The sequence below is a fragment of the Anser cygnoides genome, chromosome 25 (genome assembly GCF_040182565.1).
Source record: "Anser cygnoides isolate HZ-2024a breed goose chromosome 25, Taihu_goose_T2T_genome, whole genome shotgun sequence".
In the NCBI taxonomy this organism is placed as follows: Eukaryota; Metazoa; Chordata; class Aves; order Anseriformes; family Anatidae; genus Anser; species Anser cygnoides.
The window spans coordinates 3835119-3862805 of record NC_089897.1 but is presented as its reverse complement, the minus strand read 5'-3'; the positions used below and the strand labels follow the sequence as shown (position 1 = coordinate 3862805).

Sequence of the window (27687 nt, the reverse complement as noted above, 5' to 3'; positions counted from 1 at the left end):
ACGAAGCCTTTGAAGGGGCGGATGCTGGTACCCGCCGTGAGCCCGTCTCCACCAAAGCGCGGCTCCCGTTGGCGCTGCCCCTCTGTCCCCCCGACACCTGCACGTGGCAAGGCGGGGGGGGGGGGCTCCGACAGGCTGGGGCTGCAGGGAGACGGGCGCTGGAGGGGCAGAAAGCGGCTCTGCAGGTGCAGCTTGGGCACAGAGCACGGGCAGGCACGCTGGGGGGCACCCAGGGGTCTGGGGAAAAGGCTCAGGGCACGTCGGGTGCTCAAAGTGCCCCTCTGCTTCAGAGCATCCTACGTGCAAAAAAAAAACGCAGCTGAGTTCTGGCCGCTTTGTAATGGCAAAAGCCTCACCAGCGGGTCCTGGCCTACTTCTAGCTCAGGTTAAAAAACCCCACTCGAAGCAGCTCCTCAGCTCTGCCCCGAGCACGCACCCCCGACCCAAGCACGAGCGCAGGGAAGTGTCCCCGGAAAACTGATTGATTTGGGAAGCAGATTGCCAGGCAGCAGGAGAGCTGCAGAGACAGCAGGTCGGTGCGCAGCGTTGTTCCACTCAGCCGAGGACATCGCACCACTCCATCAGCCATCAGCCCCCCAGGGGACTATTAGATATTGCTCCTATTTTGCAGACAAGAGACTAAAGAATAGCAGATAAGGGGGAAAAAAAAAAAAAAAGCTGAAAAGCAGCAGCCAGCATCAGGGCAGGACAGGTGGGAAAGCTCTGCCCTGCTTTTGAAGCTCTGCTTTTGAAGTCCTTGCAAGGAGGCAAGCCCTGCTGCAAAGCTGAACCCTTATGACTTCTTTGGTGGAACAGAAAAAGTCCAGAATGGGACCCAGGCACCCTTAGGGTGATCAATTAACACTCGTGTGCGAGTAAAAGAAACTGCCCAAGCCCCACGGTAGCCGGAGGTTTCGTTTTACCATGCCCGTGCCCCAAATCCTGCAGGGAAACGCCAGCCTGAGCAAGGCTGGGCAGGAAGCTCTGCATCCCTGCTGCAGCCAAAGCGGCGGCGCCGCAGGAGAAGCCCCAAACTAACATCATCCGCATTGATAAGGCGCTGAGGAAGGAGCAGAGCCCGAAGACAAGTGCAGGAAACTTGGGCTCCAGTATTGCAGCTCCAGGCACAGCCCCCCTGCAGGAACGGGGCGAAGGAGCTGGCCGCAGCACCTTGAGCCGATCTCCTCCCAGGCTTGCGTGCGGGGGGCGAGCAGGGAGCGACGCCCCGGCAAGAAGCAGCATCAAGGGGGTGCAGCGAGGCGAAGTCCAGCTCCTCGCACGAAGGGGCCTGCTGGTATGCGAGGCAGCGGAGCAGGGGGGCGGGCGTTGCTGCTGCTAATGTGGCAGAGTCTCCCCGCTGAGGGCAGGCAAAATGCCCATGACTCATTTTTCCAAGAGATGTTACAAACAATAGTAATGATGCCCCTGGTGGGTATGAATGTGAAAAGGCACGATGGGGGGGCAGCCATGCTGGGCACCTTGTGTGTGGGCTGCCAACGGAGGGTACCGCCACGAACAAAACCTGCTGAAGCCAGTTTTTGGCATTGTGTACGATGAGAACCCTTGGACAAGGGCTGCAGGGGAAGAAGGGCAGAATGGCTGCACGGCAAACCCCTCTCCCCAGGCGGCGGCTCTGCTTTTGATGGACACTGGGCCCTGACTTCAGCCAAGAGGAGCCCGTTTTTATTAGCCAGAGAGAAAAAGGGAGAAAAAGGTCCCAAATTATCCCATCCCCACGCAGAACTGGACCAAGAACAAGCAGGGAACCGAGGAAAGCACTGCAGCGCTGTGTGAGGCTGCTCTTCCCCAGCTCCTGCCTCCGTTCTCCACACAAGTTTTCCATATTCAGATGCTGCCCTAAGGGGACAGCTTCTAAGCCGTTTGAGTCCTTGACCTTCCACTGTCGTCGGTTTGATACTATTATTTTTAGGCACACAATCCTTAAAACATACCAGCACTTGAATTAAGTTCTCAGATAATGTGCACCAAGCACGAGGTGGCGAGGCTTTGGGAGAAGGAGGCTCTGGGGGATCAAAGCCGGTGGCAGAACGCAACGGGGGGAAGGTGATTTTCCCCTTGTGGAGCCCACACAGCCAGAAAACCCATCTCACCCCTCAGTTGTTTTACAACTTACCAGGCCTGAAAATACGGCAGGTGCTGAAGGCAGCACAGGCTCAGCACGTGGCCGTGCAGGGCGCCCATCCCCACCCATGCTCCTCCTGCCAACCCAGGCCTGAGGACTGAGCCCACCGCATCCACAAAAAAAGCCTAGGATTCATGACCAAAAGCGCAGTGACACCTTTCAGGAGCAGGGAGAAGCACCCAGGAACACCTGCTGGTGCCTCCGCGAGCCCAGGCAGCTGGCTGGCTCAGAGGTGCAGGTTCGAGCACATATAAAAATCACTCCCCAAACCGTAGCATCCTACTGACGAACAAGAGGAACTGTTCCCCCCTCTGGAAAGCCGGGACCACTCTGGCTCCCTCCTCGGGGGCTGTTTCACAAGCGCAGAGCCGCATCCCACGAAAGGACTGGGCTGGGCCAGGGCGAGGAATTCCCAAGTGCAACAGGGAAGAAATGCAGCCTTTTTTCCCAGAACCCCGAAGCCACAGGCAGAGAAAGCAGACACAAACACTTACTCAAAGCACCGTCCCGTGCTGCTACAGATGCTGACAGCCTTAAGAAAAAACTCAAAGCCAACGCTGCGCAGCCCCACCTGGAGCCGGGAGGGCTGGCGGCTGGCTGCCACAGGCAAGGCAACGCTCTCAAACTGGAACGCCGCACGGCAGAGACGTCTCTGCCACGTACCTTGTGCCATCACTAGTGCAGAAGCAGGGCTCGACTGCTCCCTTTTTAAGAACGAACTAGCTCGATTTCTATGAGAGAGACGTTGAGGGAGAGTGAGATGGTATCTAAACCTACCGTCAGCTTGATTTCTGCTTGTGACAGATGTCTGAGCGCCGGTAGTTTAAGAAAATTTTCACTGGTGACCTCCACCACGGGCACTTCGTGAGCACTGCTGCGTGGTCTCTCTGTCACAACACATCCCACTGCGACAACCCAGCACACAGGGGCACTCCTAAGAATGTCACCTCGAGGAATCTTCTTCAAAAGGAGCCTTTACCCACCCCCCTGACCCACCCCACTCCCCCTGCCCCTGCGCTGGAGGGAAAGGAATTTGCACGCCACGGAGAAGTACAGCTTGCAAAAGCAAACACAACAGGCTTCAAGCAGCAGAAAGCCGAGCAGCGGGGGCTTTCTGAGCCCAGAGCCCAGCTGTACGCGTTCACTCTACCTTGCTCCTCCTCACCGCCTCCCGCTCAGTCCAAACCAGGACCTTCTGCTCCTCCTCATCCCCTGCGGGAGCAGGGCACCCCGGCTGGCGGGGCAGGATGCGGGCAGCCCTGTGCGGCTGCGGCACCGCTTTGAGAGCGGCCCCACGCCAGGCAGCCCGCTTTGCTTTCTTCCAGGTTGTTTGGGAGCCAACAAAGCTGCTTGAAGGCTGGGGAACTCGGCGTTTCCTGCGGAGGCTTGTGCCACTTGGCTGGAGGGGCAGGGAGCTGGCCGAGCCCGCAGCACCCCCTTCTGTCTCAGGCTCCCTCGCGCAGCCAGCTCCGCCGTTACCTCCTCGCCGCCTCCGGCCTGGAAACGCTCAGAAAGCTACAAGGATTCGGGGTTAAAAAATAAATCAGCGAGCACTTCGATGAGTCAGTCCTGTGGTTGTTTTTTTTTTTCTTTTTTTTATGAGGACAGACAAGTGCTTCTTGGGAAGCCAGTCGGGCAAAGCCAGGATTGTTTTTGTGCCCCATCTGGGTGCTGGTAATGCCTAGAAGCTCTGTGCTGGGACCGCAACGCTCCCTTGCCAGGCGCTGCTCAAACAATGGGGCTGGATTTCCTCCTGGACATCCACACATGCTCGGACTCTCCTGCAGGCTTTCTGCAGTTTTTGTGGCTTCCTGCTGGGGAGCTTCTCATTTAGTTTTTTTTTTTTTTTCTCTGCAGCTTCCCCACACACATAATGACTGCCTATTTTGGTCCCTTATCAGGAGATGCTTCATAGCTGATTAGCCTGGACTTCCTTCCTCCCGTCATCAACCTACTCCAATATTGACGTTCATTCGCACTAATTTGATAATATCAGAGAGCAGAGGAGCTCTAGGAGGCATTACGGTGTCTCGAAGTGCACAATTTGGAGTTGGCAGCAGCACTACTGATAAGGACGAGCTTTCTCCTAATGTCCCACTCTTCCCAAAAAGCAGCCGCGTGCCAGCCACGCACAAAGCCCCAGAACAGACCCCTGTAGGCTCCGAGCCAACGTGATGTCATTGTCAGGGGCCCTGGATAAACCGGACCCAAGCAACATGATGCAACAGCTCCTCTGTTAAATAACCTCTTCCTAACCCCATACCTGTATGGGATTTTCCACATATACTTGGAAAGAAAAAATTATTACCCTGGGGAGAGCCTGCCATTTTAGATAAAGGATCTCGAGGCCACAATGTGCCTGTAACAGGAGATGTGGGCAGGTAAATTTTACAAGCACTGCATCACAAATACCCTGCGACACCTGAACTACTCACTGGGACAGCCTCCTTCCTCGCCTCCTGAAAGCTCCAGCTGGCAAACCAAGGACATAATGAGAGGCAGATGTGGAGGACCTCGTCAGATACTGTTTTGTTCCCTGTGTGCCCACTGCTGGTGACACGTAATGCCTCCTGTTCCCAAACGACATCGGCACGTTACATCTTTACTACACGCTGAAAGAAACTCAGCAACTTGAACACAACCTAGAATTACCGATCCCGGCAGCAGGCTGTACAGCTGAAGCTGCTTTAGCTGATAAAGTGTGTCATGCTGCCCCTCAAAGGTTTCTCACTGGGAACGTCCGCTGTGACACTCCTGACGTATTACTTCTCAGAATGGCAGAGCTGCGCTGGGTAGGCCCCACAGCAAGACTCGTATTTCTGTCCTTCCCTTTCAGGAAAGGGTCTCCCACCTTGAATTTATTAATTTTCATGATGGTGGATACATAAATTGAAGCTTTGAAAAACGGAATGCTGATTAACAGATTTCTAGCACAGCCTGTGCGTCAAAATTCATTTCTCTCCATTCAGGTAATCTGAGTTGCTGAGTTACAGTTACAGACAAAATTTTTCTTTTTTTTTTTTTTTTTGTGATCAGAAAAACGAGGGGACTGGTTGTCCCAAGTCAGCTGGGGAACTTCTCTTTGGTCGATGCACCAAGCAATTCAGCTCTCTTGGGGAAAACTTAAATAGAACAGACAGATCTCCAAACGGATAAAAAAAAATAAATCAAATGATAAAAACCCAACCGACACATCTGATACCCCAGCTTATTGAACAGCACAAGGGTTTAATCTACAGGCTCTGTCCAAAGCAGCAAGAAGTGACAGATTTAATCCAAACCAGTTGCCCGCTCTCACTCTCTGATCTGGAGATGTTATTTGACAAGCATGCGTAGCAGTAACACTTGTAAATGCTGGGTTACTGCACCACAGCCCCAAATCCCTCACGGGCCCACTAAGATACTTTTACTGACTGATCCACAGTAAACACTCCCAAAAAGATTCTCAACAAGTTAAACCCTGTTTAGAAAGAATCTGAGGAACCTGTTGCTGCGGCAACAAAGGGCTGCAACTGTATGCAAAATCCCCAACACCCTCCTTAGCACCCTGCTAGCTCAGGGACTGTGTGGGACTTCCGTGCCCTGAACGCGTCCACCCTGGCCACATAATGCAGATGTAATGTTCGAGAAAGCACAGATCGTTATCGAAACTTATCAGATCCACAGCAAAAAGAAAAGCCCACGCTTCTGTATTTCTCCTCCTCCTCCATTCAAAGAAGGAAGAGACTGAAAACAAGCAGATTTGTGGTTTACATTTACAGTTAACGTGAAAAATGTTTATTTGTGAAATACATCATGTATTGTTTCGAGCTACAAAAAACTTGCTCCCACAAAGGAAGGACTTTTTACCTCAGCATGCAACCCCGGTTACAAAGAACTTCCTATCTACCAGCGGGCCGCGCTCCCCTGGCACTCAGAACAAAGGTGGCTGCCGTGCTGCCGAGTGACTAAGGATGGCAACTTCTAGTTAGAAACGCTCTGTAGAAGAGTGATGTTGTCCCCCTTTAACATGATCCGACCTGCAGCACAGAGAAGGGAAAGAGGGGATTAGAGAGAGCCCAGAACCTGAGAATAATCTCGTGTTTGCAGAAAGTATTTCATGTGGTTGAGCAGGGTTTTGCCCGTCACGCAGAGTCCTGTTCCTGCCAGCTGCCCCACACTCACAAGTCCCACGCCAGCCACCATCCCCGTTCCAGCAGCACGCTGTCCCTGCTGAAAACCCCAGCACTGGGCGCACATCGTTGCTTCTGTCCGCCAGCAGGTGGTAAATAAACACTGCCGCTACCATGGCTCCCTGCTTCGACTCAGAGATCACAGCAAGTGTGAGAATTGCCCAGGGCCACCGGCTTTAGGTGCAGCTGAAAGGAGCCGTGACCAGACTCCTCCAGCCAGTGCAGGCCGCCTGGTATTACACGTTTCAAAGACCAGAACTGCTCTCAGGCAGGGACAGATTCTCCTTCGTTCAGCAAAATCAGCAGCTCAAAAATCATCAGGGACAGAGATGTAGCCAGCAATTGCTCACTGAACTTCATCAAGGCTCATCACACATCTGGTACCTCTCAGTGCTGCTACCTAGAAGGCTCACCCGGGCAGGTTTCGGACCGCGCGTCACTTGGGTTGCACAGACACACGACATACCCAGCTGTTTCCTTGATTTTGTTTTGGAGTGAATCTCCTCTGCGTCGTCCAGCACCAAATTCATGTACTCGTCAAAGCCCTAGAAATCAGCAACAATGGCAATTAGTTCAGCAACAACACAAACCGTCATCAGCTTTGCTGACCCAGGCTGGACAACGAAGACTAATTGTTAGAGAAGCACGATTTTTTTTTTCCCTTGTGCTAGTTTTTCTTGACAAGAAAAAACAGGATTGTGAATGAGGGAAAACAAACTAACGACGTAACGCGGGGTCGTGCTGATACTCACGATGATGCAGCCTTCTATCCGCATGTTCACTTGCTCATAGAGCCACACCTGGATCCTCGACCTCTACAGAATGAAGGAGAAGAGTAAATTGGAACACAAACACCGTGAGCAGTTTTGTTCTCTCTCGTGTGTTTAGAAATACCCGCTAACCATAGCCGCTAGAGCTCCCAAACACTCCAAGGAGCAACTCTCAGGGGCAGTTTCAATTAACAGTCTGACATTTTAGAGTGTTATATGACTGGGTGAATACTACACGTTTGCTGAAGAACACGTTTCCAGTCACGAGGGAACACTCCTGCACGCCTGGCTGTACGATCCCACTCCCGTTAACACAAGGGGGAAACGCCAGGCTGCGCAGCAGCTCCTTGTACCCACTAGCACGCCGCACAGCTCTCTGCTCCCCACAAACCTGCCCCGAGCAACGGGTGGGAGCCGAAAACTCAGCGAGGGGGATCCCTGGACCCTCCCCGTTCCCCCTACCCCCCCCCCCCCAAATCCCCATCCTCGTCCCCTCCCCGTGGTACTCACGTTCTGCAGGTAGCGGAAGATGAGGTTCTGGGGCGCTGCGTTAAGGGCTCAGCACGGGGACAAGAGCTCCAGGCCCGGGACAAGGCCTCAAGACAAGGCCTCAAACCCTGCAACGAGGCCCCAGGGCCCCGGGACAAGGCCTCAAGGCCTGGGCCGAGACCCCTGAGGCCCGGGCCGCCCCCCACCCGCTCCCCCGTCGCCCCCCGGCCGCAGGAAGGATACGATGGGCTGCACCATCACCTTCTGCACCTTCTGGCCCTGCCCGCGGTACGCCATGGCTGCCGCCGCCTCGCTGCTCCCGCCGCCCCTGCTCTGCCGCCGCCGGAAGCCGCTGAGGCCGGGCGGGAGCGCGCAAGGGACGCTGGGATGCTGGAGGACCGCGGGGCGCCGCTCTAGCACGCCGGGAGGACCGCGTCTCTATGGTCAAAGGCAGGTGTCCCTGCGCCAGCTTTATTGGCGAGCAACGAGGCTGGGGGGGGGGCGGGGGGCAGACAGCCTTAAATAAAATACAAATATAAAAAGGAAGGATAAAATATGTACAGGAGCAATGGCACACGCGAAAGCCCAGCGGCGCGGGCAGAGGCAGTGAAGGTTGACGGCACACCAGTCCTCGGTTTGAACACGGAGAGGGAAAGCGAGGGGAAGGTGGCCGAAGCCGGCTGCAGTCTCTGAGCTCTCCTCCTCCTGAATTGTTTTCTCTCAAAGCCATTTCTGTCTGCGTGCGGGCACCCGGAGCCGGCAGAAGTCCCCGTGAAGTCCTTCGGCAGGACGGAGGGCTGCGTGGGCTCCAGCAGCAGTTTCTTCCGCAGAGGTTTTCCCAGAGCCGCTTCAAAGCTTCCCTCGCGGAGCTGGGGCATCACAGGGGGTCGTCGAAGCACACGCGCGCACACACACACACACACACACAGGCGTTGTTGTCCAAAGTATTTACAACAAATTCGACAAGCGGTTTTCCTCTGCCAGCAGCAAATGCCTGAGGGCCCCTACAGCTTCACAAATCATAGCACGAAGAGCCTAAAGTTCCTCTAAAATTTAAGAAAATAATTCAAAATAGATCTGCTAGGGGAAAACGATCACTGGTGGCAGGGTACACAATACACCCGAGTCTCAGCTCTCCGCAGGGTCAGTGCCCACGCCCAAGTGCGACGCCGATGGCACCCGAACATTTGCTGTAGCAGGCAGCAGAGCCAGCAGCTCAGGGGAGCAATTTTAAAAACCAAGAGGCACTTAAACCAACCCTTAATTGACCCAGTTACCGCAGAAGAGTCCCGACTACTCGCCCCGGAGTCCTACTGTCACCAGCAAGAAGCACCAACCAAAGCTTGGGGGAACTTTGGTACAGCACAAGAGAACGGAGTGGGGGTAGCGTAGCCGTATCACAGAGCTGCTGCTTTTCACACCATTTTATCATCCCTGATAACTGAAAGTAAGGCCGGGTGGGCTGACCCCACCACCACCACTCCTGGCAGCGTGTTTGGTCCAAACCATTAGAATAATTATTCTGCTCCCTCCCGCCCCTACAGCTTCATCATCTGAAAAGATTACAGTCAAAACAATGGCATACACAAATAAAAGTCAAGAGTTGACATAGTAACTCCGGGATTTGGGTATCAACTGTCCGAGAAATCAGAACACCGAAGCTTCACAATGTGCCCAACATCGAGTTGTGCCAAGGGGGGAGGAAGGAAGAAGCTTTACGTTTAAGCCTTCAGAGCACCGCTCCATCAGTACGTCAATTCACAGCCACCACAGCGTGCCGATGGACATCTTTCTGTGCCAAAAGAAACAAGTGCTTTGTCCTCTTGATATCAAAGGTAGCCACCTATAGTTACAGAACGGATGCACAAGACCTTAACTCTGACCAGCAGGGAAACTTAGGACAACGGAGTGCAGATCTTGCCAATTTCTACCAGTTCAAACTGTGCTTTAAGTCTCATTGCAAAGCCTCAGTTAGAAAAAGGATCACCTCGGGGTATCCAACAAGAAGAGGAGTTTTAATTTTTTTTTTTTTAAATATACCATAGGACTATGCAGTTCAATCGTCAATCATCTTGGAAAGTTCAAGGAGGAGGTCATCCTCATCCTTCCCTGCGTCCAAGTCGAGTTCAGCTTCCAGTCTGCCGCCTGAGATTTCCCAAAGTAGCATCTCAAAATCCTCGTCTACAGATAAGGGCGCGTTGCCTGTGGAACTCAGCCGGCGTGTCCTTGCTTCTTCCCGCTGGGAAGAAGCTGAAGTCGAGCTTGAGAACTCCCTCGGCTCCGCAGATTCTGCCTGGCTTCCAAGATGTGCTTCAGGTCTTGGCAGAGCAAGGAAGAGAACAATCAGTATATGCCATTTCTTAACGGGAGATCCCTTTTCTGCAAACTGGCTCTTAAAACCGTAGCCAACCCCTCCTGCACTTCAATCTTACACAGGGATTGTTATTCAATTAACCCAGGGCTACATTTAGAGCCCAATATATTAGCAGGTACATTTTTCAGTTTGGGGGTTTATCTGTGAAGCCAGAGCACCTGGAGTCTAGCAAAGATGGTTCAATTTTTGTAGCAAGAGGCACTTTGCCACCTTTATTAATTTTACTGTAAAAATGTTAAGAAGTCTCCATCTGCAAATATCTGTTTGCTAAGTTAGTCATTTTTCCCATGGCACACTCAGCAGAGTTTGCTCTCCAGTACAGGAAGCTGATCTGCATCCATCACTTCCCTCTGCTCTCCCTGCAGTCTTGTCACCTTGTATGTTTGTTTGGGTGGCATTCTTGAGGACCAAAAGGCAGAGGACACTACTCATCATTTATCACCTCACAAGGAAGTAGAAGAACTTCACCTCATCCTCATTTAGGTATTCAGACAGACCAAGAAGTCACTGGAAAGCTGTACCGACTTGCAGCATTTAAAGAAAGTAAGTCTAATTAAGCGTTCCCGCTAGCTGCTAGAAAGTGATTTCACGTGACTTATTCCTCTGATGGATTTGGGCTTTAATTATCTCAGAACCCTCATTTTTTCCCCACATGTGACAGAACTTATGTTTCACTGGGGATATACACCAATTACAAAAAAGAACAAGTTGTGGTCATCACCTGTTTCGGGGATTTTCTTCAAGTCTGGTGGCTGGGACGTGCTCCAACGTGGCTGGAACAGCCTAGAAAGCAGCAAAACAGTATTTATGACACATGGGTAAAAGATTCCTTACTAGCTTTTTGCTCCGTGCTGCTTCTCCTCTGGCATTGTGGAGCCTTAGCCAAAGTACAAAACCAAGGTGCTCCTGAAGAAAGTTAACATTCACTTGGAGGTTACTAATGATCTTGTGTCTTTTAAGAACACAGCGTTAATAGACAAAATCCTCCACACCAGAGAAATCACAGAACCACAGAGTACTAAGTAAATAGTGCCATTAATCTAATAAATATGGAAGGGTACTACAAGAATTCTGTAGGCAGCTACTGGACTTAAAAGGAAACAGAAGGCCTGTAGAACATTTGAGTTTTCCATCTTTTCTCCTAGAGGAGGGTATAAATTTTACAAGGGATCCATTTCTGCATTAGCCCCTGTCCTTACCACAGCTGCTTTTTTGGCTGGAGGTCCCATTGTGTCAGTGTCAAAGGCAGTCCGTGGTTTCACAGCTGCTACAGCAGAGGGAAAACTCCCAGGTGCCTTACGTTTCAGCGCCTTCTTCTTGGGGGAAGCGACTTTCCCATCCCAAGGCTTCGCAAACATGTTAAAGTTGGCTAGAGTAAAAGGAAGAGAGAACTGATAGAGTCTTGCTCTGCCTCATGAAAAATCCACGTTCTCTTACTCATTTCCACAGCCCTTCTACATAGTTAACTGTATTTGGCCAGCAGAATTACACTGCCATTGCCTGGATTCTCAGCAATATTTTCCACATAGTAAACTCTGTCTACCAACAATCCATACAAAGGAACAAAGAAACTGAATAGCTACAGTAAATAATAAAATAATAATCCAGGACGAGGGAAACTCAGACACAGAGCGATCCTAAGTTCAAGCAATACTCTAAGACATTGTATGAAGTCTAGTAAGATTCACAAATATTGACAGCTTTTGTATTTAAAGTCTTGCTCCCTCTAGGAGAGGAAAAAGCAGCAATTATAGTAAGACAAGAGAGTGTATGCAATTGTTGTACCAGCTTCCTCTCCCCTGCAGTGATGTCCCACAAAATTTATTAAGTTGTTCTACAAAGTCCAAATTTGTAGTATCATATTCTAGTCTCCCATTCCTGGCCTAACATCTGGCTGGCAGGAGAAGAAATGAACTAAGAAAAAGAAAATACGCACTTCGCTTTGTAGCATTAAGTGGTGAAAGGCACCCAGCCAGAGTTACAACATGAGAATTGTCATCTTCTGCCTGTATTTCAGAAGACAACCTAAGTAACTCTAACCTTCAACACTTACTTTTAGCTTCCTGTTCCTGAAATTGAGCTGCCTCTTTCCCTAGTGGTACAGTAGCAAAGAAGCCAGCAGTAGATGGGACGGCAGCTGCCTCCTTCCGAAGCTTCTCTTGTTGTTCTCTCAGTTGCCACTTCTCCCACAGTCTCTCGTCGATGCTCTTCACTTGAAATTTAGTACGAGTTGCACTCTGCTGAGTGGGCTAGAAGGAAAGAAAAGTAGTGCATGAATAGGACAAAAAAAAATCTGTGGAGATTTCATTAAGAAAATCTGATCAGCAATCCCTCCAAAATGGTCTCGATGTGGAACAGCATATTAATATCGTTCAGGTTACTGTCATTTTTTTCCATAAAATTTTACCTGTAACAAGACCCATGCTTTACTAAGGAAACAGTTTCACGTATCTGCAATTTCCAATATGGCAAGCTTCTTTAAACAGCTAGGGTGTTTTGCTGTACATCTATTACATGCTTTTTAAGCAGCAGAAAGTCATACAAGTTCCCCTATACAGTATCCACTGACAGACTGATTTCCTTGAACACAAAACTCTGGCCTTCTCTATTAAGTCACTTCCCTCGGGATTTTTACAATATCCTTCATGTCTGACAGATTAAGTCGGTACGAACAAAAAATTCCCTCCACATTAACTGTGTAGATTTCAACTGGTGCTAATGGGGTTTCTTATTCGTCGTGGCATAAACAGACTGATTCAAAGTTTGAGGATTACAACGTTGTCTGGAAATGATATTGGCGATAGGGTTTAGACCGCACTGCAGCTCCTACCAGACGCTGAAAAGTAAGAACACACTCAAGAGGGTGGCACACGGTGAGTAACAAAACTTGTCAGAATTTATCAGAAGTTATATGAATGTATGCGTGTCTTCACAAAGGACTCACCTGTACATCAGTTACAGAGTAAATTTTAGGAAAAGGCCGGTTCAATTCCACTGTCTTCTTTTCTTCTTTTTCAGGTGCTTTAAAACAAGCCAAAAAAAAATTTTTGTCAATGGCAGAAATAAAGAAAGCTGGGTACTTGTTTTCTTTGTGTGTTTATTTCCTCGTGTCCCATGAGACAGAGAGAAAGGCTACAATGTGCAATGCATGCAGCCTTTAAGCCCTCCTTATCTCCCTCACACAATCTCATTTTACAAAGTTGATATAATCTTAACAACGAGGCCTTTGATCCTCTGTCATTTTTGACAGAAACTGGCCCCCCACATTAAGACATTGATGCATGCTTTACAAACACATACACGTGTCAAGTTAAGCAACACATGCCAAAGGTGAACTTGAACCCAGGGAGGACTCCAAACCATAAACAGATGGCAGAAAAAAACAGAATACCAAAATTAGACTAAAAAGCCCCTCAGTGAGTTAATTTTCTAGTGGGAAATACAGAATACCATCACGTAATTAATGAAAACAGACATGGTTGCATATTCTGGCCCTTCCTTGCCTTTGAACTTTGTAGCCTTAAACTCTTTTATCCTCTGCATTGAAGAAAAAAGCAAAGCAGATCCTGAGCAAACTGAACTTGCCCAATATGGGAAGCACCTCACCGGGGCAGGTATTAAAGCATCTTATTACCTGATAGCTTTGTGTTCCGTAATGATTTCTGCCCTGCTGGGGCAGGTCCAGGTTGTGCTGGGGGAGCTCGCACATTTCCTCCACTCTGCTGCATCCGCAGAGCTTTCTCGCGCTTTATTTCTTCCAAGGTTTTAACACGCACTTCTCCTTCTGGCTTGACTTTACCTGCCGGCTCCTTCGACTGCACTTTGCTGGGCCCGGACAGAGTGAGCACACACTGCTTCTTGGGCTCACCCTGAATTTTTATCTTGGTATGGAATTCTCCTGCTTTTTTCTTCTCTTCTACCAAGCGATTATTCTTTTTTTCAGCCAAGGCTTCAGAGAAAGTTTTGATGCGACCTGCAGGAACGGGTCTTGCCCCTGCACTGGGATCTTCGGTTTTACCGTGACATTCAGCCTGGGCTTTGGCTTGAGTTTCTCGTTTCTGAAGAGCTCTCTCACGACGGATTTCCTCCAGTGTTTTCACATGGATCTCTCCCTTTGGCTTAGCAGCCTTCCCTGTCATCATCAAGAAATGAGATGCACCAACATTTAAAGAGAGTCCAACAATATTTTAATTCTCCAAAATTTTTCACAGTACTAAGGAAAACTAATCCTGAGTGTTCCCAATAACGCATCTTAGGACAAACTCCTAACATTCTCCTCCTCCTCTGAGCCACCTGTTGTATTTTGAAGACCAGCCCTATCCAGAGAGAGTTGCTACACAGAAATGCTAGTTTACTTTATTACTTTTTCAGACTGCATTTCAAATTCCTGCTCCTGGCAGTGGCTCTATTCTAATTGTATATGATAGTTCACAGAAGCAGCTTAAAACCTTGACAAGGCACAAGTGGAAAATAAACACACACCTAGAGCCAGATTTCTCATAGTGGCTGTCAGAAGAGCTTCAGCACTCAAGCAAGAGGAATCAGTTCTTTGTTTTCATTTAAATTAATTTTTAGGGCTGTATGAAAACGGTCTAAGTTCACGGAAAGGAAGAAGGAGAAAGTATATTTAATAGCCAGTTGTTACCTTTCGCAGTACTAGTCTCTTGAAAAGGTAATCCTAGTCTCTCCTTCACAGACTTGGGAACTTGAACTGCAAAACAGAAAAAGAACAGATTAGGGAGGCTGCATAAACGTCAACTTTGTGTTCACATTTGAAAACAAGACAGGAAAGGTAACTCTGAATCCCAGTGATTAAGACCTCAGCCAACATGCAAAAAGAAACATCACAGGAAAAGGACAAGCAAAGCCTAAATACAAAACCCGTGAATCAAATCCAGATGCCTGTTTAGTAGCTGTACCTCTCTTTGGTGCTTTGTCAGCATTTCCCGGAACCTCCACCTTCTTCCCCAGCCTTTCAGCAAGGCTGCGCTTCACTGGAAGGGCGCTTACATCAGCTTCAGACAGAGAAAACAAGGAATATTTTAAGAACATTTCTTTGCAGGAAGATTTGAGAACAGTCAACCACAAGCTTCTACTTTTCAAGCATATTTTCATAAAATTGCCTTTCAGCTGCTAAACGTTTTTTTTGCCATTTCTGCAGTCAACACAAATCTCCACTGCAATGCATTTTCCTCTCATACGTCAAAAATACTCTTTAATGCAGTCATATATAGAAGGCGGCACCTAAATAACAGCTCATAAAAAGTTCTTACCCACGGAGGCTTTCCGTTTTCCTTGTTTCTCAGCAAGATCTAGTCGAATCACAGGTTCTTCCCCTAAAACAAAAGTAAAATTTTTCTATTTCATAGAAACCAGTAGCCAATAGAAATAGTATACTGTCAGCCCATGTCCAAAAAAACCCAGTAAGACACTGTTTCTTTCGACAGCTAAACCACACAAACTCATATTTCAACTGTAATTAACTTAGAAAAAGCATTAATAGTCTCAGTGTTTGCTTCAAATTCCAGCTGAGATAGAGAATGAATCTGAGTTTGCTTGACAGCTATACTTTGTGCAGAACAAAGCTGCATAAGCAAGCAGAATATTATTAGGTACAAATGCTGAGAAATATTCCTTTCTAAGGTGAATGTCTATGAGTAAAAGTACTTCTTCACTTCTTTCCCTTTAAAAGGAATTTGCACAACTCTAAACAATATAATTTATACACAGACTCCTATCACACTACTGTCCACACCTGCCACTGTCAGCCTCTTCAATGCTTCAGAAATTGGTTCTTACATAGCACTGTCTTCTATAGCTCTTTCTTCTTGTTACTCTCCTGTTTTTCAGTTATCCCCCTATTTGCATACTGACACATTTTTCTCTTTCTCCTGCTACTGCATTTAACCCGAGCACGAAATCTTTCCAGTACAACCAGGGACTTTCAGCATAAAAGCATGTTTTGAACAGAAGAAGGCAGCACCAGCAGGCTAACAGGGGTGAATTGTCTTAATTATTGCTTAATCTTCCAGTTTAGGAGTAATGAAATCAAACCAAAAGCATTAATTATTACCTTCCTCTGTAGACAGTGTCACAGTTCTCACCACTGTCCGGACATTTTCCTTTTCCGGAGCAGGAAAAATCATAGAATCGACAGGAGGAAGAGAAGATCTTGAAGGACCTTCTGTTCAGACCAAGCAAAACGTAAGGAAGTTTACCAAACATAAAAAAGCTATCACAAAGAACAAAATACTTTAATTATTCATTACTGTCAAACATACAGTGACCAGAACATGTAAATAAGAGAGGTGACTAATTTGCCTCTGGTTGCCCTTGCAATTCCCATCTAGAATACCAGCTGGCTGAGAATCAGGTTGCTCGATGCCCCCAGATAAAAATGGAAGTCTCTCCCTCAAGCAGCTTGCAGCCACCATCACCTGCCATTCTGAAGCCAATAAAATCTCACTTCTTTGGCAAATAGTTGTATTCACCAAAGCATAGCCAGCTACCCGGTATTACTGGAAGAATTGTTTTTTTAAAAAAAGAACATCAAACAGGATGAAGGTGAACAGGGTAAGAAAGTAGGGAATATTAACTCACCACCGTGTCTCTTAGTTTTTTCCTTCATTTTCTGCGATTTGATTTCTTCAAGTGTTTTTATTCCAAAATTCAGACCGTCCTCTGAAAACAGAAAACAGTTAATGAGACTAAGGCTTAGAGGCACTCACTGAGGACCACAGATCCTCAGGCTTCTTAGTGCTCAGGAACTTTCAGAAGTATTTAGAATAAACCCTGTCCACACTCCTCACAACTGAAAGAACCATAGAATCAATGGCATTTTGCCCCTCCTTTCATCCTTCAGGGTAAAAATTGTAGTTTTAATTTTAATCCATTGACACGATATTAGATCCCTCTATCGTTAGATATGGCTTTCAACAGTGGTTGCAAGGCTGCACGTGCAGCCATTTAAACTCCATGCTGTGGCGCTGTTTTGTTCTCCAAAAGGAAAGAAAAGGAGTTCACCTTTCTGACCCAACGGGCACACCATGGTATTAGGTAGAAATGAGATCATGGAAATAACCGAGTCCATTCAGCACCCCTACATTCTGTTGTGTTTTTACACCACATTGCTTTCGAGTTAATTGTCAAGTTCTCCTTCCGATTTATCCCACTACAGGTGCCGGAATACCTTGTTTAGCAGTAGTAGCACTGGCTTTCCGAGTGGAAATCATCCGTAATCCATTTTGGCCTTCCTCAGCTGGTTGCTGGACGGGAGTTTTAGTTTCTTCTCCTTCCTCAGAAAGCTGGTCTGAAGGGGAAAAATCTATTCAGTTATGCATAGACCAGATTGTTCATGATTATGTAGCTCATGCAATGACACTTCAGTCCATGGTTCATATAAAAAATTTTTTTTTTTTAAATACAGCTACACTGACCTGATGAACTTGTAAGTAGACTACACTAGGACAAAACATCTAGGACTCCAGATTCTCTCTGCAGCTTTAACTACTACACAACATATTACTCTTCAGACAGAAAAAAAAGGAATTTCCTTCCTAGTTTCACATAGAGCTTTACACAACAGACCAGCTAAAGCCAAGAGTGGTTCTAAGCTTTCCTCCAGCATTTCAGGTTCTGTCCACTGACTGCCAGACAAAGCCACCAGTGACCTGACCAGACTGCCTGCCCTATCGCTAGTCAGACCTCAGGTCATCTGTGATTTATACATTCATTTACAGCACAAAGTCCTTCCAAGAACCAAAGATTTACACAATCATTTACAGCACAAATTCCTTCCAAGAACCAAAACATGCTCACCATCATCATCTTCATCATCATCTGCAGCATTGATTACCACTGGAGGGTGTGTAGGGCTTGGGACATTTTCAGAGTTTTCCACTTTCATCACCCCCCTTAGCTGTGGAGAGGGATTGGACTGGACAGAAAGTTTGTTTTGCTGCAGTGACATCTGAGCCACTTTCAAATCATCATCAGCGGACTCAGGTGGACTTGGCAGCGTAGCTAGAGGAAGAGGAGGATCATCGGTAATATGGCAGTTTAAAACTTTGACCACAATGCATGAAGGTGGTAGGTAAGGCAGATAACCCACACAAACAATGAATTCAGCATCTCCTTTTGCCCATCCTGTCACTGTTTACACCATGAACAATGACTTCCCTTCAAAAAACACATCTCCCTACCACCCAGCAGAAGATGAAACAACAGAAAGCAAACTGCAAGGCAAATATCACACAAAGCAGAGAGAAGCTGAGCATGAAAGCAGAAAACAAATACCAGCAGTACACCAGCAGGACACTCGGTTTAGCTGACCACCTAGGACTGCAGACCTTTTCCTGCACTCACAAATGAACGGTTACCTGATGTCTCCTACACTATTGGCACCCACTAAGGAATATTCAAAATTAATTCTTCAATACTTAAAGAAAAAGGACCTAAACTCACTCTTGCTTGGCGGTAAGAAGACTCCATCGATGTAACGTCCCTTTGCGTGATGAAAAGCACAGTTGGCTTTCTGACAGCCTACTGGCTGGTTCTCCCAGTAGCAGGGAATCTCACTGCGCTTTTTCTGAAGACAGAAAGAAAGACAAGCTCGTGATAACATGCACCTAAGGTTTGCAAAGAGATGCACAGTTCCAGATCATGACAGCGATAGGGCTGTCACAATACAAGTGCTGAAACATCATTCCAAAGGTCAGTTTATCACTTAAGTATAGTATTTCCGGGCATATTCACAAAGTTTGCAGAAGCTGTAACCACTATGCACGTTTAGCTTTGTCATCATTCAGCTTGAGAAGACAGGCACTCTCAGACATCAGTTTAGGGTGGGTTAAACTAATACACCTAGGATTATTCAAAGGGGAAAAAGGAACATCTTAAATTGCCTAAGTTAACTCTACCTAGAACTACTTCTTGGAGACTTCATTCTTCTGCACCTTTAACTTTCCCCACTGCTTCCTACCCCAGGCAGCTAGAACAGCATTATCTGAAGGACTCCGGGACACAAGAGACCTGACAGATCATTATCAAGCCTGCTCTCAGGAGGCTAGTACAGCCTGTTCATTACCCCCCCTGCTCCAGCAGGTTTTAGCAGTCTATTTAGCGGTTATTCTGCATCTGTTGAGAAAATACTGTCGGCATCTAATAAAAGAAAATCTTGCTAAGACATACCTAAGGCATTGATTTTATTTCCCTCTCCTTCCTCCCACCCCCTCTCCTGGTAACAGAAACCAGTGTAATTTCAAAGCAAATGAATCTATCCTGCAAAAGCACAATCAGCACACCTACAGCACTGAAAAATGCTTTTGTTGATTTATTTTGAGAACACATATTTAGGCACTCACATCAATTTCCATGTGTCTGAATCGGCAGACATTCCTGAAACAACGACCCTCCTGCCACAGCTTGCAGACTGTCTCGTTCCCCAGAGCAGCTTCGCAGTGGCGGAAGGAACAGTTGTCTCCCTGTAACCAAAAGGAAACCAACAAGGAAAATATAGTACAGCCTCAAAAACGTCCATGCTACTGCCTCAGATTCTGAATTCAATTGTAGCAACCTATCTGGTTATCAAGTTAACCAAAGACCAGTGTGCCTCCTCCTCCTACTCTACTCCTTCCTGAAAAAAATGGAAAAAAAAAAGCAAAGCAAAGCAAAAGAAACCCAGCCATACCTTGGTACAGGTAGAATAGAAATAGAAGTAGCAATCATCTCCTTGTTTAGACATGCCGACAAGCTCTAATAACAAGCTCGGGTTCTCTCCACAGGGACTTCCTCTGCTCTTGGAGAGAGCTGTCTTCACCCTTGCTTGGGCTGAAAGTCTTCTACTGGCTTGTGATCAGTGAAATCTTCTTTTTAAAAGTAACCCTAAACAAAGTACCAACAAGTGAAAAATAATGAGTAACAAGCATTCTTCCAGCTTTCTTCTGTTAATCAAATTAGTCTCTTGAGGAGAGCAATGCCTTGAAATCAGCTGTTACGGGAACTAACACAATATTAAACTAAAGTTCTGTAAAGCTGCCAGGAGCTTTGTCAGCAAGTGCTCTCTTCCACGTCCTCAATAATATGCCTTGGAGCACATCTGGAAGCCTGAAAATGGAGTCACTTCTTAAAAAACCACCTGATCATACATGCAAGGCAATGATCAACTATGGCTACGAGTAACTTCTACAGAACGCAGTATGACGCGTTAAATAGCATGTTCCAGTCACTGTGGGTCTTCGAGTTCACCTACCTGGACAACCTCAGCAAAGTTATCGATCTTCAAAGACTTCCAGTTAACTTCTCCTGTAGGCCGAACCAACACTGAATCCGTGAATTAATAATAAAGGGGTAGGAAGAATTTTCCTCCTCACTTTGCCAAGGGAACCTCTCATCCACAATTCAAACATAGGATGTGCTTTTAAACAGCTTATAACTAATGGAGGAAGCAAGTCCATTTGAATACTCTCTCAGACTGGAGACAGCCAGGGTTAGTTAGCTCTTCAAAAAATAAAAACAAAAAAAAAACCACAAAACAAAACAAAAACAAAAAAACCCAGTGCATTTAGAGATGAACTCGTGATTCAAAGTGGCTGCAAAAATGAGGATCCATCTTCCACAGCCGGACAATTTAACTTTTTTTTTTTTTTAATTTAAAATTCAGTATGTTCCAATCTCTGGTCTTCAAGATTTCTTCACCTATTAAGAAAACACAAAAACCTTTCCCCGTCTTTATTACCTGTACAGCAAAAAACACACCAGTGCATATAAATACACAAATGTGCATAGGCATACACACATGTGTTTATACACACACGAGGAGCGAGTGATAGAAAGTTAGCGAGAGCGACAGTGGAAATCAGAATTTTTGCCTTTTTGACATAGAGAGCGCGTAAAAACTCTCTCATTTTGAGGGAACTAGAAAAAAATGGAGGATCTACAAAATATTTTGATGAGTATGCCTTCGAGGCCAATGCTTTATACCATGAGTGATCTGGGGGCCAGCACACAAATATGCATACATATGTACATGCATACAGGATAAACATATCTATACACACAAGCGTGCACAGTATATGTTGTATGATATCCATATCGAGAACAACTCGTAGCCCTGATCAGACACGTAGAGTTGCAATAAATTAACAGCAGGAAGACAGCAGATCAAGGATACAGCAAGCTTTGAGAGGCAGGGGAATGCTCACTTTGCCAGTGGCATGGCTGCATGATACCAAGAATTTCGAATTAGTTTGATTTTTTGGAAGCAATTTGTTTTCTTTCTGCGCTGTAGCAAATACCACAGGTTTGCCATCACGTGCTGTTCCCTAATCCATATATCCGTCATCATCCATTGCTGCAAGATCACGAAAGGTTAGAAAAGATGACTTCGGTCCAATTTAACAGCCAATGATTTTTCGATGACCAGAGCTGCAACAGATTTTATATAGCCACAAGCAGTTTTTTTTTTTTCTGATGTGAAGTCAGATATTTTGATTTTTTTTTTTAAAGACACTAAATGTCATAAAACCTGCAACCAGACCAGATAAAGTTCAAATTAGAGTGATTCTGAATCCTTTCATTAAAAGGCTGCACATTTCTGTGCAAATTATTTCTGACTCTTCTGGACAAAAGTGGATGAAATAGTTCTTACAAATTAATAATAAAAGGTTGGAACCTTTTACTCACACAAACACTAGTGAATTTTCCAGGAAATATTTTTTTGGCAGGGAATTTTCCCAAATCTAAAATAAAGAGAGGAAAAGTTGGGTTCTCATATTAGTTATTGGTTTTGACTGCTTGACAAAGGGAATAAAAACAGTAGTTAAGTGCAAGGTTTCCTTCTCTTCTTTAGTATTGAGAGGAATCGTCACTTCTGACCTTTAGCACCTTCAGAAACACACTTAGTGCCATGCAGGCTCCTCTGCATCTACTTCTAAAAATTACTGGTGCTCCTTAGCATGGAAGCCTGACTCGAAACACTTTCCAGATTTAGCTCTTTCGAATGCCCAAGGAGCTCACCATTTTGCTTGTTGCCTTCCATTTTCCTGAACAGACCCAGAACGCTGTTCAGGATATGAATGAATCTGGTCTAAGGAATGGGAAGAAATCAAAAACCAAGGATACCTCACAGCCCTAAATGCCATAAAAAGCAGTCTCATTTTAAAAAAGATCTCAAAAGCTTTTTTTTTTTTTTAAACTGACATCTGCTAACATGGCAATCCAAGTGCTGAACAGAAACCAACTGAACTAGCCCCAGAAAGCCCGAATAAAAATGAGTAACTCTGGTGCACTCAGCAGGTCTGTAATAGAAGTCGTAAGATTTTTAGATTTCTTTTTTCTCCAGGGCGCTAGTAAAGTTTTTGCATTACAAGATTTTGAACTTTTTTTGTACAAAAGAATTACAGATGCACTACAGTCACGGTAGCTGGGGGTCTGGAAATACATGCCAACAAGTGTCATAAACTTTGCCTTTGCTGAAGGAAGATAAATAGTACAAAGAAAATCTGTCTAGTTTGTTTTACAGGCTTGTCTTTCTCAGTATGGAACAAACTGACCTCCCTGGTCTAACTTTCCAGTTGGCTATTCTGCCTTTGTCCTGGAGAGAAGAGCAAGAAGGGAACAAAATATTTCTGCACTCCAAAAAATGCATTAGAGAAGGATTATCACACCTACCTAAGGGCACTTTCTTGTTTGTTTATAAAGCACCAAGTATTTCTCAAGAGGAAGTCTCTGTTGCTGGCCTGTTTTGTGCCTTCCATTTATAATAAAGATATTAAAGATGCTTACCCTGTTTTTTTTTTTTTTTTTTTTTTTTTTTTTTTTTTTTTTTTTAGAACAGTGTAAGCAGACAGTTGGATGACAAGCAAGAAAGAACAGCATAAACTCCTTGTTCTGACCCTGCTTTTTAATCACCCAGCATCACCCTGGCTGCAAAACAGTCCCCGCTGATTTACCTGCTTGTTAAAGCACCCCACGGGCTGAAAGTGTTGTGTGCTAGATGTCAAATTATATTTAACGGTCCATAGGTAAACCATTCATCTTCCCATGGTCAAAGCACAGAACAGCCTCCTGCTAACACAGCTCATCCTTGCTGCTATGAGAAACCTCATCACCTGTAGGAAAACCTCAAGCTAAGAATTCCAAAGCAAAAGCAGAAAATACACGTTTTGTACTCTTCATATATGAGTGAATTCTAGCTGTTAAATGCTGCCTACATCTGCACTGAGGGCGCATTCTGAGGCTGGGGGGAAGGACACTCAATACCCACTGACAGCAGGAAAGCAAAGGTGCCAGCCAAGAAGGCAAAGGTTAAAGCTGAACGCTGCCTCAGCCTCCCCCACCAGCGAGTTGGGGGGTCACCTTTCACCGTGATCTCAGACTCAGAGCCACGAGTTACCACAGCCGCAAGGTACAGCTGCTCCTTGCTGGCCCAAGCAACTCCATTTGAAGACGTGCCACTTCAGGGACCTGGATTATGACAACCTCAAGATCAAATCAATCTGTTCCTGAAAGCGCAGATTGTCCTGGTGTTTCTGTAGCTGTCAAAGAACAATCCTGAACTGAGGCACTCATCTGATCAGACAGTGCTTCAGCACAGATTTGTCTTCAGCTTGACACATCGATATGAAGAGGAAGCAATTCTTCAAAGCAACCTCTCAAGCAGGGATCTAATAAGGTGGCCAAGACAATGCGCTCAGATCTGAGCACGCCACTCTGCAGAGAATCAGTTTCAAGCCTAAGATGTTTCGCCCATCTCCCAGTCCCAGAGCGACACCTTCACTCTGAAAGTCTGTGTTCTGCAAAGCCAGGAGGTGACCAAGGACTCGACTGAGCAGTCTCCCCCAGCCACGAAATGTCACAACCACGAGACACCTGGGACCACTGGAACGAGCTGCGGATAGCCCCGTTCTCCCTCCCAGGAAGAGCTGCTCCATCTTCTGCTGTTCTAAAGAGCCCTTAACATATCAAAGGAAGAGGGAGGTCCACAGAGCGGCTATTTCCTGCTTCCAGAGATCCTGGGGAAGACGGTTCTTGTGCTGCAGTTCCTGAAGAATTTCATGTGCATTAGCAGAACGAGAAAGTAAAGCTCTTAAGCAATTGCTAACCTGTTCTCAGTGCTCACAAGGCCCAAATCACTCATTTTACAGTATATATAAACCATGGCAGCTGGCACCTAGCACTGCACATGTTGGCAGTGTCGTCAGGAGCCAGAAAGTCAGGGGTGAGGGGATTAAGGGAAAACCACACATCAATTTAGTAACTTGGCTCTCGTAGGATACTTCCTACTGCAGGAATTTTAGCAAAGCCACTCAGAGGGACCTGCTGGTTAATTAAAATTGGACTTCTGCTGGAGCAGTCAGAGGGCAGCAGTGTATCAGTAGATATCCAATGGGCATCACTGTTAATTAGCCTGTGGCAGGTTCAGGGTCCGCGTATCAATGGGTGTGTGTGTTTTTCTTCGCTTTCTCCAAAGCTGTGAAAAAATTCCTTATACAGCACTGTACAGTCACACGTTATAGATGGGAACCAACTGCATACTGCCAGTCTGTATCAACTTCCAATAAGACAGTGTTGGAAAAAGGTGCCTTCAGTGGTCAGTAGCACAATAGCTCCGGTGATGTGTTATTTAAGTGCACTCTTACAGCTGAGTTTCTTTGTAGCAGTGTGTAGTTGAGAGTGTCCGAGTTTCCCAGGTAAGATTTATGTTTTCTCCTACCAAGCACCAGCTCAGTATGCAATGCTGTGTTAATAACACCCAAGCACGTAGACGTTAAACTGTAAATGCTTTTAAACCTATTTGTTGGTAAGAAGAGAGCTCAGTACACCACCTTCACAAGGCAAAAATTCACATGGAATAGCAGAGAAACCCAGAAGTGCTTCCTGAACTTGACGTTACCAGCAGCACCATCGGATTTAGATCCTGGCCTGCCATCCAGGATGCACGGTCTGCTAGCACTGCTGCGATGTGGAGGTGCCAAGGCAGGTTTTTGGCCTGCCCTGACTAAAACACTTTTTTTTTTTTTTTTTTACAAACAATACAAAGAGTGTGCCAGGTATGCTGTAATGCCCGTGTGCCAGGTCAATAGAGGATGTCCACACAACAGAGGCGTTTGTCCTAATTTCTGGCATGAAAACGCTTTTACAGCATTCTTTTCACGAAGAAACCCCTCTCTATCTTCTCCAGTGCTCCAGGACCTGCTGCAGCAGCTGCACCGGTACAACCCGCACCTTTGACAAATCTTTTCAACAGTTCTGCTTTACCTCGGCACAGTTGAGGTCACTCCTCTTCCTTTTCCAGCTGAGGAAGCAGCTTGCGGGCTCTGCCACACGGTCGGTGCAGAAGCGAAAGCTGGGATCACAGCAGTCAAACTCTCACTGCTAGCGAAGCCACCAGGGCAGAGGGCTGACACAGACCTGCCAGAGGCGAACCGTACCCGCTCTCCCTCCCGGCTGCGAGGCTCGCCGCAGCAGCCCCGACCCGAAGCGCTCACAGTGCTTTGCTTGGTGATGTCACCGATGAGTCAGAGTCCCCAGATGAGCACCTGCCTTGCCACTCTTTAATGCTGGTGTTGTTTTTTGTTTTTGTTTTGAAACATATGCAGGTTATGGTAAACCTTCAGGTAAACCACAGATCAATAGGGAAGAAGTCCCACAGGAGGGAAGGCCGTGCTTTTCTTCCAGGCAATGGCGCATGCTTTAACATGCTGCATTCGACAAAGAAGCTCTCTCCATTTTGCGCAGGGGCAACAGGCACGACTGCAACACACGCAGGTGCAGGCAGCACCTGCAGGTCCCAAACCCTTAACCAATTTTTAGATAGCACCAATTTTTTATGTAGTGGCTTTCCCTTAATCCATAACCCCTTTTTTCCTGTATTTATATCGGGTGGCTCTCCTCCATCGTTCTCTCTGTCATTTTCCTCCCCAGTGTCTGAGCAGGCACTGGGAATCGTTTCCAGAGCAAGGGTACTGCTGAAGCTACAACATTTACTCTCAGGGAAAAGACAATATGTGAAAGAATACATACTTCCTTTCTTTTTCCTATTTTTTTTTTAAATCTCTGAAATCAACGCTGCGGCCTAGCAGCAAATAACTATGGGAGTAATGATGATTCCTCATCCTCACTGTAACGTTGTAGTTAATCTCATAAAGAACCAACTTCCTCAGGCAGTGGCCATTTGAGATGGGAAGGGGCAACAAGAGGAAGTTTTCCTTACACTAGCTCTTCCCCCAGAGCACCTCGCCATCCAGCAACAAATTCAATTCACCTGCTCCGCCTGATCAGTCAAACGCGCGCCCAACTCCAGCACACGCCACAGCGGTGGTTCTGACGTGGTTTGAGAATCACCTACCCGCAGAATATCTCGGGTTTGTACACTCAAATAACGCAGTATTTTCGAAATAAGGCCCAGAGCTCACACTCCGAGTGCAGCCTAACAGCACCAGAGGGCCGGTAGGCTAAACATTCCCATCCTGGCAACAGGACTGACCCGGGCAACAGTAAGCATCCCTTCTGCACTTTCATCGTGAACATCAGCATAAGGAAACAGAGACCTCCTCAATCCAATTTTTAAGAAACAAACACAAAAGTCACCCAAGCGGGTTGTTTTCAGCAAACTAAAGGAGAAATTAAGGTGACAACCGGGTGCATCCAGAGTTAGTCAGATCCTGAAGGCAGCTCCTTTGGGAAACGGAGGAGCAGCGCGCCAGATGACGGCTACCTTACAGCGCACCCCTCAGAGGCACTGCTACGAAAGGAAGGCAGAAGGTTGGAACTCAAAATAACTCGCAAGGCGCCCGTTAAGGGGGAAGCTTTAATTTCCTCAGCAGAACCTCCCCCCTGAAGGCAGCCCAGGGACTCTTTGCTTCCCTAGGGAGACGGCAGGGACGGGGCAGGGCGGTGGGACAGAGGGACAGACGGACGGCCAGACGGATGGACAGACGGCCAGACGGCCCAAAAGGCCTGAGCAAGGGCTGAGGAGCAGGAGGGAAGGGCAGGGCGAGGGGAAGGGCGGCCCTGGGCCTGACAGGGCACCTTGGGCCTAACCCCGGGCAGCAGCTCCCCGTCTCACAGGGCCCGGGGGAGGTTGAAACAGGGGGAGGAACACCTCAGCCCTCCCCCCAGCCCCCAGCCCAGCCCGCCCTGCCTCAAGGCCCCGCGGCCTGCCCCCCCTCAAGGCACCCGGACCCGCAGGGCTCGGGACGCGGCCTGCTCCCCCTCAGGGCGGCGGAGGGGAGCCGGGCCGGGCAGGAGGCCTTTCCCCCGCCCCCCGGTGGTCTATGAACGGCTCTAGTTACCGGCGAGCAGGGATTTTACCGAACCCCAGGGGACCAGGGCCGCCACCGCCGTCCCTCCTCGTCCCGCCGGGGCCGCGGCTCGGGCCGTCGCTTTCCTTACTGCCAGCCTCAAAGATGGCGCCCAACATACGGGCACCGCCGAGCTCCCGCGGCCAAGATGGCGGCCGGCACGGCTTCACCCCCCCCACTTCCGCCCGGCCTAGCGAGCGGGTAGCACCGCCCCCAGCGGGGAGAAAAGCGGCGCGGGTGGGCCCTGCAAATAAATCGGCGGGCGGGCGGGCGGTGGTTTTTGTTTATTTTGTTTTTGTTTTTTTGTTTTCTTCCTCCTGGGGCTGCACCGCCTGCCCCAGACAAAGCCGCTCACAGCAGGGCCGGCAGAGCAGTGCTTCCCCTTCCCTTCCCTGCCTGTGCCAAGGTCGTGCCTCGCCTCTTGCCAGGAGGAGCG

General features: G+C 47.5%; 3 protein-coding genes across 6 annotated transcripts in view; all 3 read right to left on the bottom strand.

The window, feature by feature from the left end:
* The window catches only part of SOX13 (SRY-box transcription factor 13), a 40104-nt gene extending 36370 nt beyond the window's left edge, over nt 1-3734 (bottom strand). The window contains exon 1 of the mRNA XM_048071049.2: nt 3294-3734. The gene's annotated coding sequence lies outside the window, so the exon portion shown is untranslated. The remainder of the gene's footprint in view (nt 1-3293) is intronic.
* A 2157-nt stretch (nt 3735-5891) lies between these two features.
* On the bottom strand, nt 5892-8020 carry SNRPE (small nuclear ribonucleoprotein polypeptide E). The gene is made up of 5 exons (XM_048071052.2): nt 7818-8020; nt 7596-7622; nt 7068-7130; nt 6782-6860; nt 5892-6162 (listed from the first exon to the last, which is right to left on the bottom strand). Exons 1-5 carry the CDS (start codon nt 7869-7871, stop codon nt 6107-6109), a joined length of 279 nt encoding a protein of 92 aa, XP_047927009.2. The 5' UTR covers nt 7872-8020; the 3' UTR covers nt 5892-6106.
* ZC3H11A (zinc finger CCCH-type containing 11A) lies at nt 8012-27386 on the bottom strand. Of its 4 annotated transcripts, none has more exons than XM_066983135.1 (19): nt 27243-27384; nt 21631-21686; nt 20198-20643; nt 19637-19830; nt 19311-19430; nt 18412-18535; nt 17767-17970; nt 17138-17257; nt 16549-16629; nt 16022-16132; nt 15222-15284; nt 14868-14963; nt 14594-14659; nt 13583-14080; nt 12893-12969; nt 12002-12197; nt 11148-11317; nt 10670-10731; nt 8012-9892 (listed from the first exon to the last, which is right to left on the bottom strand). In XM_066983135.1, exons 4-19 carry the CDS (start codon nt 19688-19690, stop codon nt 9631-9633), a joined length of 2304 nt encoding a protein of 767 aa, XP_066839236.1. In that variant the 5' UTR covers nt 19691-19830; nt 20198-20643; nt 21631-21686; nt 27243-27384; the 3' UTR covers nt 8012-9630. The 4 variants fall into 4 exon arrangements, with proteins under 4 accessions (XP_066839236.1, XP_066839237.1, XP_066839238.1 ...); XM_066983136.1 differs by having other exon boundaries at nt 20198-20250; XM_066983137.1 differs by lacking the exon at nt 21631-21686 and having other exon boundaries at nt 20198-20250; nt 27243-27386.
* Between the last annotated feature and the right edge of the window lie 301 nt (nt 27387-27687).